The sequence below is a fragment of the Phyllobates terribilis genome, unplaced genomic scaffold (genome assembly GCF_046119375.1).
Source record: "Phyllobates terribilis strain yellow unplaced genomic scaffold, ASM4611937v1 Scaffold_9__5_contigs__length_417890890, whole genome shotgun sequence".
Classification (NCBI taxonomy): Eukaryota; Metazoa; Chordata; class Amphibia; order Anura; family Dendrobatidae; genus Phyllobates; species Phyllobates terribilis.
In genome coordinates, this window is record NW_027362769.1 from 174,594,943 (window position 1) to 174,609,131 (window position 14,189).

At 46.2% G+C, this 14,189-nt stretch overlaps 1 protein-coding gene across 1 annotated transcript in view; it reads right to left on the minus strand.

Moving 5' to 3' along the window:
* Nucleotides 1-14,189, minus strand: part of SLC11A1 (solute carrier family 11 member 1) — a 191,939-nt gene that overhangs the window by 161,222 nt on the left and 16,528 nt on the right. Inside the window, exon 2 of the mRNA XM_073647412.1 lies at nucleotides 7,628-7,728. Within this exon, the coding sequence (XP_073503513.1) occupies nucleotides 7,628-7,728 (101 nt within the window). The remainder of the gene's footprint in view (nucleotides 1-7,627; nucleotides 7,729-14,189) is intronic.

Here is a 14,189-nt window from a genome sequence, read left to right on the forward strand (position 1 = left end):
TTTTTTCCTCCTTCACACTGTACAAATACCCGTCTTATTAACCTTTTGGTGTCGGCCCCCCCCCCCCCCCCCACAAAAAAAAAAAAAAAGTGTGTCTGTGACAGTTCAGACACAAATATATTTTTTTAAAAGAGTCTGGTGTAGGCCAGAGAAATAGAAGTGTGCTTTTGCAGTTCCACGGTTCAAATCTCTGTATTATCCACTTTTGGGCCATTTTTACCTAAAAAAAAACAGTTTGAGTGTGTCGCTCACTGTTCAGCCGCAAATATATCTATTTAAAATTGTCTTCTATACCACAGTAAAAAATAACTGTGGTTTTGCCATTCCACGGTAAAAAATCTCTATTATTCAGCTTTTGGTATTTTTTCCGTAAAGAAAAACAGTAATAGTTTCTCCCCGATTGTTCAGATTGTTTAAAAGAGTCAGGTGTAGGCCAAAGAAATAGAACTGTGGTTTTCCTCTTCCACGGTACTAATCTACTTTTTATTACCCTTTTTCCATTGATAGTGCGAGTGTAAGCTATTTTACTTCCTTTACAATGGGAAAGGCGCGTGGCAAGGGACGTGGAACTGGACGTTCTGGTGATGGTGCATGCAGAGGACGGCGCCGTGGCCAAGGTGAAAATGTGCCACAACCAACAGCCACATCTTCTTGCTCCCACTTCTTGACCGAATTACTAGGGAAGCACACTACAACACCAGTATTGCGAACTGATCAGTGTGAACAGGTTATTAATTGGATAGCAGATAATACTTCGAGTCACCTGGGCACCACCACCTCTGGTCTGTCTTCCACACGGTCAAGTTATAGTAGCCGTGAGTCTCGACCGCATACTCCTCCTCACCCTGATGCTCCTTCCTCCCACCATGCCGAGTGTCGTCAGACAGCAACTGGTCCCACACTTGGACACTCTGAAGAGCTGTTCACTGATACATTTCCATATTTGGGCCCCTCGCCTGATATGCTTGAAGTGGTGGAAGAGGAGATCCCATGTAGCGATAGCCAAATATTTGAACAGCCACGGCCACAGGAAGTCGACGCTGGCAATTTGTCACAAGAGGTGGACGATGACGAGACACAAATGCCAGGAAGTGAGGAGGAGGATCGTGGTGCGCAAGTGGAAGAGGAGGAAGTGGTTGATGATCTAGTAACTGACCCAACCTGGCAGGAGGACATGCAGAGTGAGGCCAGCAGCACACAGGGGAGGGAGGCAGAGCACCCCAACAGGTAGGAAGAAGCAGTGTGGTGGACGCAGACAGAAGGCAGGCAATCGTCCCCGTAACACCAACATGAGGGACGTTGCCAGTACAACCTGTAGGTCTTCCAGAGTCTGGAATTTTTTTAAAGACTCTGCTGATAACCCCAAAAAGGCCATTTGTACCACCTGCCATGCCAGCATCAGCAGGGGTGACAAAACTACCAGCCTGACCACCACCAGCATGATCAGGCACATGGCAGCAAAGCACCCGACTTTGTGGTGTGAACCCCAGGGTCCACGACCAGTGTCAGCGGGTGTCACCACTGCTTCTTCCGCTGTTGTGCATGCAATAGAACCCCCTGTTGTGCGTGCAAGGCAATCCCCTGCCCATACTGCATGCGAAGATGCCCCCTCCTCTCAGTCTTCACTTGTTATGGCAGTTTCTCAAGAAACAGCATCAACGTCCACGTCCCACCGCAGCGTTCGATTGTCCATATCCCAGACCTTTGAACGAAAGCGAAAATTCGCAGCCAACTCCCCACAGGCCACAGTCCTAAGTTCGCACATTTCACGACTGCTTGCGTTGGAAATGCTGCCTTTTAGGCTGGTGGAGACGGAATCCTTCCGCAACCTTATGGCGGTGGCTGTCCCTCGGTACTCGGTCCCCAGCCGACACTATTTTGCCCGGTGTGCCAACCCCGCACTACACAAGCATGTGTCCCAAAACATCTGCCGTGCCCTCAACAACGCAGTTACTGGGAGAGTCCACCTGACAATGGACACGTGGACAAGTGCTTGTGGCCAGGGACGGTACATCTCTCTGACGGCACACTGGGTAAACATAGTGGAAGCCGGGATCCAGTCGGACCTTGGGACGGAACATAACCTCCCCACACCGAGGATTGCGGGCCCTATGTCAGTCAGAGTTGCCCCCACAGTGTACAGCTCCTGCGCATCATCCTCCTCCTCCTCATGTTGAGCCTCCATCTCAGATATCACCACATCAGTTACAAGCTGGAAGCACTGCAGTACTGCCTCCGCCAAGCGGCAACAGGCTGTGCTGAAACTCATAAGCTTAGGTGATAAACCTCAAACTGCTTGTGAGTTGTGGACATCTGTGAAAGAGCAGGCAGATCTGCGGCTGAGCGCGCTGAACCTACATCCAGGCATGGTCGTGTGTGACAATGGCCGTAACCTGGTGGCGGCTCTGAGGCGAGGTAAGATCACACACCTACCATGCTTGGCTCATGTGCTTAACCTCGTGGTTCAGCGGTTTCTTAAATCGTACCCCGAGTTACCAGATCTGCTCGTCAAAGTACGCCGCCTGTCAGCTCATTTTCGCAAGTCCGCTACCGCTTCCGCCGCCCTTGCTGTGTTTCAGCAGCGTTTGCAGCTTCCCGCACACCGACTGGTGTGTGATGTCCCCACACGTTGGAACTCTATCCTCCACATGTTGCAAAGGATTTGTGAGCAGAAGAGAGCAGTTGTGGAGTACCAGCTGCAACAAGGCCGTCGATATTCAGGTCAGACTCCACACATAAGACCTCAGGAGTGGACCTGGATGTCTGACATATGTACCATCCTGACAAACTTTGAGGAGTCCACCAAGATGGTGAGTGGCGATGACGCCATCATTAGCGTCAGCATTCCACTTGTCTGTCTTTTGCAACGCTCTCTGCAGAGAATTAAAGAGGAGGCATTGCAGCCAGAGTATGATGAGATGGATCAAGAAGCCATAGCGGGTGATTACACACAGCCCAGCCTCATCTCATCCCAACGTGCATTGGGGGACAATGAGGGAGAGGAGGAGGAGGAGGAAGAACAGGAGCTTGTATCATGCGCTCTACACGGTAGTACCTGTACAACTGTCATACCGTCGGTTCAGTGGGTGGCCAGAGGACAGGGGGGAGGAGGAGGAGGAGAGCATGGTCAGTCGTCATCTTGGTGAGGACACGGAAGTCTTGCCCGTTACCAGTCTGGCACGCATGGCTGACTTTATGTTACGCTGCCTTAATCGTGACCCTCGTGTTGTCAAAATGTTGGGTGATAGTCGTTACTGGTTGGTGACACTTGCAGACCCCCGCTACAAGGAGAACTTTCACTCTCTTATTCCTGAGGTGGAGAGGTCTACAAAAATGGGGCTGTACCAGAAGGCCCTTGCTGCAGAACTGTTAAAAAAATTCCCATCTGAAAACGCTAGCGGCAGAGGTCACAGTTCGTTGCCCAACCAAGGCGTACAGGCGAGAGAGACGCAACTCCAATCCAGCAGAGGCAGGGGAACACTGTCAACATTCTGGGACAGTTTTCTCAGACCCTCCCTTCGGACAGACCCTGAGGCGTGGGGTACTCTCACAAGGAGTGGAAAGTTTCAAAAGATGGTGAGGGAGTACCTTGCTGACCGTACCAGCATCCTCCGTGATTCCTCTGTGCCTTTTAATTATTGGGTATCCAAGCTGGACACTTGCTCTGTACGCCTTGGAGGTCCTGGCCTGCCCTGCCGCTAGCGTGTTATCAGAGCGTGTTTTTAGCACCGCTGGGGGAATTATAACTGATAAACGCACTCGCCTGTCAACTGACAATGCTGACAAGCTGACCTTTATCAAAATGAACAAGGGCTGGATTGGGCCAGACTTCTCATCACCACCAAATGGCAGCAGAGTAACATAACGTCAAATCCACTGTGTTATTTCGGTAGGTGTATTCACATGCACCGCTTCACACCCACACATGGGTATACTCTTCCTCATTTCGGATGTTTTATGTTCTTCTCCTTATCCTCAGCCTCCACCACTACTATACCACCAGGGTGACCGTGGTCCGTGTTGCCATTATTGAAATTTCCTCCGTCCTTATTTTTGTCAGCTTTTGCTTGGAAGGTATAAGCAAAGACTATGGGAGACCCACTCCCCAATAATGGGAATAATGTTTGGAATATGCTGTACTGCATGGCTCTTGTAAGGGGTATAGCAAGTTTCTCCGTCCTTATTTTTGTCAGCTTTTGCTTGGAAGGTATAAGCAAAGACTATGGGACACCCACTCCCCAATAATGGGAATAATGTTTGTAATATGCTGTACTGCATGGCTCTTGCAAGATGCATTCCAAGTTTCTCCTTCCTCATTTTTGGCAGCTTTTGCTTGGAAGGCATAAGCAAAGACTATGGGAGACCCACTCCCCAATAATGGGAATAATGTTTGTAATATGCTGTACTGCATGGCTCTTGAAAGGGGCATTGCAAGTTCCTCCTTCCTAATTTTTGGCAGCTTTTGCTTGGAAGGCATAAGCAAAGACTATGGGAGACCCACTCCCCAATAATGGGGATAATGTTTTTAAGATGCTGTACTGTATGGCTCTTGTAAGGGGCCTTGTTAAGCTACTGCGACCTCCACCACTTTTCCAAGGGGCATTCAAACCGTCTTGTTAAGCTACTGTGACCTCCACCATTTTCCCAAGGGGCATTAAAACCGTCTTGTTAAGCTACTGCGACCTCCACGACTCTTCCAACGGGCCTTGCATTTCCTCCTAATTTTAGTCAGCTTTTGCTTTTCAATGCATAGGCGAACACTAAGGGAGACCCACTCCCCAATAATGGGTAGAAGGTTTTTAGTACGCTGTAATCCACGTCTGTTTCAAGGGGCATTGCAGTTCCTCATAATTTTTGGAAAGCCTTCCATTCACTGCTTAGGCCAACAGTGCACAGGAGACCCAGTTGCTATAAATGGAAAAAATGGTTTAGTTAAGGCCCTCTGACCTCCATGTCACTTCCAAGGGGCATTGGAGTGCCTCGAAATTTTTGGTAGGCATTGCACTCACTGTATGCCCTATAACTGTGTAGCCGAACCGCTCCTTTTGGTTCAGAAACATATCCTACAAGACATGTGTGGTTGACTGGCCTGATATTGATGTGAATGGTCCCTGTTCCTCCTGCTCTTTCTCCTTTGCCACTACCTCATCCATCATTTATCACCTGAAGCTTTGTTTTAACGGGAGTCATAGAACTGGGATAGTAGCAGGAAAACATCCAGCAATCCTCGGAGGAGGTAGGATATGCGCCAAAACGCTGACCACCTCAGGCCTAGCTGCTACTACATACATGCGCTTGCATTCCAAGAAAACAAAGCAGATGCTAACTTCTATCATCATCATCATTCTCCTCACCTTGGCACTCTCAACTCCCCTGATAGAGAAGCCAGGGCCCACAAGAGGAGTCTGGTTCTCTGGTGGGCTCGTCCAATGCTGCCCTAAAGCAGGCCAGGCTAAGAAAAGCGTGTGGAAAGTTGACAGGAGAAATAGGGGCGGCTGGGGACCGTGTGTGGACACCTGGCCACGGGGCGGCTGGGGACCGAGTATGGACACCCGGCCGCCCCTTGGCAGCTGGGGACCGAGTGTGGACACCCGGCCGCTGGGCGGCTGGGGACTGAGTATGGATACCTCGCTGCCGAAGCAGCCATGAGGTAGTGGCCAGCTTCGGCCTCCTCCAAACTAAAAGGCCCCATTTCAAGTGAAAGCTAGCAGTATGGTATTGCAGCCTGCGGGTGGTTGGGTGGTTGGCTGCATATTTGCGCTTGCATTGCAAGGAATGGGGGAGGTACAATTGAACACTGCCCTGGGACAAGGACTTGCACGGGGATAGTTGCAAGTCTGCATCTTCTGATGCGGCAAGGATCACTTCTGATGGGCACACTTTTAGGCAGTGACCTGGGAGTCAGAGATGCTTCCAGGGGTCTTCCCCATGCTGTTCCCATGTCTTTTCAGCACTGTATGCATGTGTCTGATGATGTGTCACACATCACATGGCCAGATAAGGTTGTAAAATGTTAAAATGACATTTCCCGGTGAATGCATTTGTCACGGTTGAAAGCAATACAAAAGTGCAAAAACGCATGAAAAATCCTACTTCTGAACATAGCCCAAGATGTGGAGGAGTATTTTTGTTTTTGGTTATTTATTTTACCTTATACCCAAGTCTTTACCCTGGAAAGGAAGTTCCTTAACATATTTCACAGGAAAACCGTTTCAGTTTAGTTTTTGAACGTCTTATTGTGAGCCCTTAAAAGTGGCTTAATACCTCTGACCACGTTGTTGACAGCAGTGACTTGGGGGTCAGAAATGCTTCCAGGGGCGATCCCCATGCTGCCCCCATGTCTTTTGAGCACTGTCACTATCGTTTTGGGCACTTTTTAGGCTTTCTACAGACTGCCGGGGGGGCGCAAAAATGCTCGGGTCTCCCATAGATTAACATTGGGCTCGTTGCTCGGGTCGAGCATCGGAGTATCACGGTGAGCTCGGCCCGAGCTTCGAGCACCCGAGCATTTTAGTGCTCGCTCAACACTACTAACCACTAAATCATCATATGGAAAAATGTGTGTTATTGTTACATTTTTTACAAAAAAATCTTGACTTTTCTACATCTCATTTACATGTCGAAGTTAATAACTTTGGTTTACGTCCTATCCATTAGGTTTAGATCAGAGATTAGGAGCCGACACCTTTATTACCTTTGTGAACCCCAGTAGGATATAACATAGTTAAAGAGCATTTCCAGAGAGTACATTTAGGACAAAAATTAGAAAGTGTAAAGCACCACTCCAGTGGGTTTTTTTTTTATTGCCCCAGTAGAATAGTGCTTTAAATGTATATCCCCTGCCCCCTGTCTCCTACTCCGCAGCGCGGAGGTCACTTTTCAATACAAGTCTATGAGACCCTCGATCTAGCTCTCATAGACTTGCATTGCGCTCTTGTGACGTAGCTTCTGACTTCCGGCCAATCAGAAGTTGCGCTCACAAGATGGTGCAGGGGGACCAGAGCAGCACCGAAAAAACTGTGAAGATGCCGGAGGGTGAGTATATGACTGAGGGCAGGGAGCTTAGATTTAAAGCGCCACTCCAGCGCTGAAAAAAACCCAAACTGCTGGAGTGGTGCTTTAAAGGAAATTGTTGTTTCTTTTCCAAAATCCACCACAAGAAATAATGGGAAATGGCTAAAAAGATACATTTGTGCTCCCGCCTGCCCTTTGTATTTAAATGATCCCTAATTTGTGTCTTCAGACAGTCGCCAGCAAAAATAATTACTTTTTGGTATGGAAATGAATCTTTTGAATGTGAAATGTTTTTCTGGGATTTCGGGAACAAGGCTGGCCTGTGTTATAATGATTCTTTATAGGCAGCAGAGTCACATGGAGAGGTTAATAGTTTTATTCAGAGTTTCATAAACATAATATCCTTTTGTTAGTTCACATTGGAGGGAGGCCGCCCCAGAATTACTTACCATACCCCTAGTTATCATTTTTTTTATTATGATAAATAAATACATTTTAATTCAATTTCTAAATAAAATCTGTAAAATTCCTTTAACCCGACATCAGTGCAGGACTATCAGATACTTGATTTTAGGACGGTGATTAGACGGCCATGATCAGATTCATAACTCACCCTCCCTGTGGATGGTATAGATATCTTCTCATCCAGATAAGTGGATCCTTCTTCATTACTGTATCTTTCGATGGCTCCATATCCTCGATTCCTTGGTGAATCTGAAGAAACAGATCAGAAATCTCAGTTTATAATACTGTATCATTGTGTATTTGGGAATATCAGGTGAGAAGGATCAAGTAGGTTTTCCTCTGTTATCAGGTGCCCCAACTTTGTCCCAAATGTTAAAGAAGAACTGTGCTTATAGCTAACTGTGTAGCTTCATTCTTTAGATAACATAAGGAAACAGCTAAAGTATCAACTCCCCAAAATACTATTCAAATTGCCCCCTTTAGCTTAATAGGTTCCCCACCAGAATATACTATTCCCCACTGTCCAATATGTCAGGTCATGCCTGCAGCTGAAGGGAACGACACAAATGGTCACAATGTGTCCAGGGATTGTTATTTCATCAATTGTCTAATATCTGAAAGAGTTGGGAAGGAAAAATGTAACATGTCTACTACTGTCTCAATTCTGACCCCTCTAGAGAGGTCTGAGCATAGTCTATTATACCTACTGTGCATGACCACAAGCAGGCAGCAGTGTAAAGAATGGAGGTTTCCACGACTGCATCCAAGAACATATATGCATTTGCAATACAATGTTGCTAGTGGAGACTCTCTGTAATATAGGAGCTGGTGATTTTTGTATTCGGTACGGCACACTTGCCAACTCTCTCGAAATGTCTATGAGGCTCACAAAAAAAAAAAAAATAGAAGACCAGCTTGAGACCCAGAAGATTTAGAAAAACTTCAGGAAACCTGTACTTCCACAATCTTTCTTGTATGCAATGCCGGAATTTAAGGGTAAGGAAAAAAGGGCGTGCAGGGGTCAGGAATTGGTGTTGAGGGTGGCGTGACCTTCCAAAAAAAAAAGGGGGCATGCCTCTGGGTGAACATTTTTGATTGCATAAAGAATTAAACTTCTTGGAAAGTGCCTGTAAAAGTTATCAAGTATGAGTATATAATGAATAAACGTGTGAGAAGTACATGGCCGTATGCACAAAGGTTTGTTTCTATTTTGCACGATTTTCCAGTTGTCTGAATGCAGCCAGCAGTGTAAAGAATGGAGGATTCTGCGGCTATTGTAATTACGTTTCTTTTTAATTAGATGTACAGTACAGACCAAAAGTTTGGACACACCTTCTCATTTAAAGATTTTTCTGTATTTTCATGACTATGAAAATTGTACATTCACACTGAAGGCATCAAAACTATGAATTAACACATGTGGAATTATATACTTAACAAAAAAGTGTGAAACTACTGAAAATATGTCTTATATTCTAGGTTCTTCAAAGTAGCCACCTTTTGCTTTGATGACTGCTTTGCACACTCTTGGCATTCTCTTGATTTCCTAAACACATATCAAATATTTGACACAGGCTGGAGGTGAAAGTGTATTTCTATGTAACAATATGATTCTGAACACAAAATTACATCCAGAATGAGGAACTCCATTCTTTGCACTGCTGGCTGCATTCACAGAACTGGAAACTGCTGACAAATTGTAACATAAACTTTGCTTCTAAGTAACTCAAATCATGAAGTGAAATTCACAATGGACTTGTTTTACCAGTTCTGCAGGATAAAGGGACAGATTCAGCCTTCAAGCCCAAATCCTTCCCACTCTTTGACCAGTCCCACAAGTCACAATGTAACTGCTTGACCACACAGCACGGGCTCCACTATGGTGCAATCTTCTATATATCACCACATTTCATAACTCCTGATCACAACAGATGACTTAGTTCTGTGGAAAGTTCTCATGTACTTGGTGTTAATTATTACAGGCGTCTTGGAACGAGAAAATTTGAGCATTTTTCTATTCCTGTTTTTCCTATTTAATGTGAGGAGTTGCTAGTAGACCATAAACCAGCGACTAAATCTAATATAAGATGTCTGAAAAAAATAAATGTATGCAAGAAACTGCCAGTCCCGCATAGATGACATAAAGTAATGATCTAGAAAGGCCGGCAACTTCCAATATTTCCTGTCATATATCCCACAGAAATATTCTACAGCAGTACTTCAATCTGACCTGGCAGATAACAGAGAGCAAAATATTATATCTAAATGTACAGAAACGAGAGAAAACACAAGGTTTAGAGACTGTTCCTTTACCTTCATCATTTTACAGTGGTTAGTGAAGCGCCGCAGTGTTCACATAGGTGAATATAAACTCCAGAGACAAAATGCAAATTAAGCAGCATTTTTATTTTGTTATGACCTTAGAACGGGACAACCAAAAAAATATAAAAGATAAAACATTGATTCATTGTGTGCTCTGTAAGAGATCAGCTCTGTGGTAGACGCTGGTTCACACACAGCATTCAGTTTGTTGGTTCAAAACAAACAGGCGATTAAAAATGCATAAACCATCAGGGTTAACAAATCAAATAGCCTCTTCCAGGTGCAAAAAGGTAGAACAGCACAAAAATGGAACAAAACAACTGTGGAGCCCTGCTGCGCTTTGGTGCCACAGATCCCAGAGGGGTGCATGGACGGACTTCTCCACAAGAGGCCCTCATAGCATTCACACACCTCCACCTTCCACCTCAGACCAGCAGAGGGAGCCCATTATGGATATATAAAGGGAAGGTGGAGCCAGGCAGCTCAGTGAAGTCTGAGTCTTAGTGAAGTCTGAGTCTTAGTTTCAGGCAGTCTGTTGAGAGGAGCTCCTGCAGAAGCTAGCCTGCAGTGGAGCTCAGTCAGTTCAGTCCAGACTCAGAGAGCTCGAGTTAGTGAGCCTAGGGCGTGCCGACGCCAAAAGAGCGGTGAAGAGTTGCGAGGCCTACTGCCCGTGTGAAGCCTAGTGAGGGCCCTGAGCGTGGCCAAAGGCGAGTGGAGTAAGCAAGCAACATAGGGGGCAGAGGAGCTTAACCAGCTCACCCCAAAACCATTTACCGGACACCAGGTCCGCGTCTGCAGGGATTCCTTATATCCAGCAGAAACAACCGGAACCCCTGGCGAACTATATGTCCCAGGAACACCAAAAGCTGATTACGTATCAGGGTCAGGAGTCACGGAGGCCCAAGAGACCAGGGAGTGTGATCTCCAACAGAAGGCCCTACCACCAGGTCAGCAGGTGCAAGACAGAGACCAAGTTAGGCCTAGCTCCAGGCAGGTCATAAACTTATCAAGGAAAGGCAAGGAACAGGAGGCCCCACACCCGCTCACTGGGGAGAGTCCTGATATGCACCGTTCACCCTGAAGTACCCTGGACCATGCCAGAAACACCACCAGTAAAGGTACTGAAGTGAACTGTTGTGTGTGTGCCTATTCTTCCTCTGACCTGGCTGGGTCCCCTCTGTCCTGCATCCCTTCACCTACACTGCCCTGAGGCCCCGCTCCACCTGTGGGGAGTCGTACCAACTAAGCTGCCTAAACACCGGCCTCAGAGGACTGTCGCAGCGATGGTCATCCTCACCAGGGTACGGGCCCGGGAGCCGACCACCGTGACATCCCCCAAGATCAGGCAACAACAAGGCCCGGGCGCCGAGTTGTCCCCATCCCCTGGGCACATCACAACCAGTCCATATAATGCACTATTCTGCAGGTGGAATCCCTGGGTACATACATTACATTACTGATCCTGAGTTACATCCTGTATTATACTCCAGAGCTGCACTCACTATTCTGGGATAAATAAAACATTGGAATGATTCCAAATATGATAAATATCGCAGTCCCAGAATGCCCAGTTCCGCACAGTGTTCTGATAAATATTGGAATGTAGCACCCAGATAAATAATACAGTGCTTCTTTGCGATCCCACTTAGTATCAGTGCCGTCATACATCGTCCATATGAACTCGCTGTACCGGGCTGTACTATTTTAAACATCGGTCGTCTTATCTGAATTTAAGGGAGTTATCTTGATTACAAAACTCAGTTTTGAATTTTTTTTTTAGGAAATTCTGAGGTAATGGATCATCTATTAGTCAGAATGTAGTGTGGTTACAAAGAGCGCCTTTTACTCCGGAGGACTCAGCCTATGGAGGTAATGCAGAGAAACTGAACACTTGCTGGCAGATTCCTAGCTGATTACAGGTAATGGCTGGAAGGTGTGGGAAGGTCCTAGCACTGGGATCATATTAAAAAAAGAAAGAAGACGACTCTCTTGTTAGTAGTAGTAATTCCCTGCTCGGTGTCCATATGATACATATAGTGGTAGAAGACTGAGCCTTCCAAGAGCTGAGCTAAGCTGGAAACATGTAAGCGATGCCTGGCCAACATCTCCTGTTTTGTGCACCTCTGGATGTTTAAATACACTGAACGTTTTATATACAACTATATCTAGCACTGGGATACCCTGTGATCAGCTTGTCACAACCCAGGACTCCTTTAAATATAAAGCTGCATCTGTTGTTGTATCAAAAATGACAGCAGCGTTCATTGTAATCATCTAAAAACAAAAAAAAACTCTTCTTTTTTTATATATGATTTTTACAATCTCCATGATGTGTAATTGTTGCAAAACAGTATCAAATTGCAAAGTAGCTGTATCAGCTGTTACATGTGATGAGCATTGCACCACTGAGTCCAGAGTGTCAGGATCATCGCTGTACAGGCTGAGTCACAGTGCAACCACATTCTACTGTATAGGCTGTGTCATGGCTCAACCAGACTCTACTGTATAGGCGGTGTCATGGCTCAACCAGACTCTACTGTATAGGCTGTGTCATGGCTCAACCAGACTCTACTGTACAGGCTGTGTCATGGCTCAACCAGACTCTACTGAATAGGCTGTGTCATGGCTCAACCAGACTCTACTGTATAGGCTGTGTCATGTCTCAACCAGACTCTACTGTATAGGCTGTGTCATGGCTCAACCAGACTCTATTGTATAGGTTGTATAATGGCTCAACCAGACTCTACTGTATAGGCTGTGTCATGGCTCAACCAGACTCTACTGTACAGGCTGTGTCATGGCTCAACCAGACTCTACTGAATAGGCTGTGTCATGGCTCAACCAGACTCTATTGTATAGGTTGTATAATGGCTCAACCAGACTCTACTGTATAGGCTGTGTCATGGCTCAACCAGACTCTACTGTACAGGCTGTGTCATGGCTCAACCAGACTCTACTGAATAGGCTGTGTCATGGCTCAATCAGACTCTACTGTATAGGCTGTGTCATGGCTCAACCAGACTCTATTGTATAGGTTGTATAATGGCTCAACCAGACTCTACTGTATAGGCTGGGTCTTGGCTCAACCACATTCTACTGTATAGGCTGTGTCATGGCTCAACCAGACTCTACTGTATAGGCTGTGTCATGGCTCAACCAGACTCTACTGTATAGGCTGTGTCATGGCTCAACCAGACTCTACTGTACAGGCTGCGTCATGGCTCAACCAGACTCTACTGAATAGGCTGTGTCATGGCTCAACCAGACTCTACTGTATAGGCTGTGTCATGGCTCAACCAGACTCTACTGTATAGGCTGTGTCATGGCTCAACCAGACTCTACTGTATAGGCTGTGTCATGGCTCAACCAGACTCTACTGTACAGGCTGCGTCATGGCTCAACCAGACTCTACTGAATAGGCTGTGTCATGGCTCAACCAGACTCTACTGTATAGGCTGTGTCATGTCTCAACCAGACTCTACTGTATAGGCTGTGTCATGGCTCAACCAGACTCTATTGTATAGGTTGTATAATGGCTCAACCAGACTCTACTGTATAGGCTGTGTCATGGCTCAACCAGACTCTACTGTACAGGCTGTGTCATGGCTCAACCAGACTCTACTGAATAGGCTGTGTCATGGCTCAACCAGACTCTATTGTATAGGTTGTATAATGGCTCAACCAGACTCTACTGTATAGGCTGTGTCATGGCTCAACCAGACTCTACTGTACAGGCTGTGTCATGGCTCAACCAGACTCTACTGAATAGGCTGTGTCATGGCTCAATCAGACTCTACTGTATAGGCTGTGTCATGGCTCAACCAGACTCTATTGTATAGGTTGTATAATGGCTCAACCAGACTCTACTGTATAGGCTGGGTCTTGGCTCAACCACATTCTACTGTATAGGCTGTGTCATGGCTCAACCAGACTCTACTGTATAGGCTGTGTCATGGCTCAACCAGACTCTACTGTATAGGCTGTGTCATGGCTCAACCAGATTCTACTGTATAGGCTGTGTCATAGTGCAATTCCCCCAGCTATGTAAAATCTTTATACAGCAGATTTTAGTTATAAAACTATATTTATAAAAATCTTAAATATGTTGTTTCCTTTTGTACGTAATAGTCTGGTGACACTTTGAACCTCCCAACTCTGTGTCCTCTATGTTGATAGAGAAGAGGCCATGCTGCGCATTCTGTTTGCCATTGAAATATTAGGCTGAACGTATTGTCTTGTACGGGTGGCGTTAGCTCTGGGCGAATCTGCTGTGCAGATGATCTCAGCCTGGCGGGAGCCAGGAAGGGTTAGGTGGTGCTGATCTAAAACCTGAAGGAGGGTCGTAACACATGACAGTTCCAGAGAAGTGCTAGAGTGGAGACCTGGTA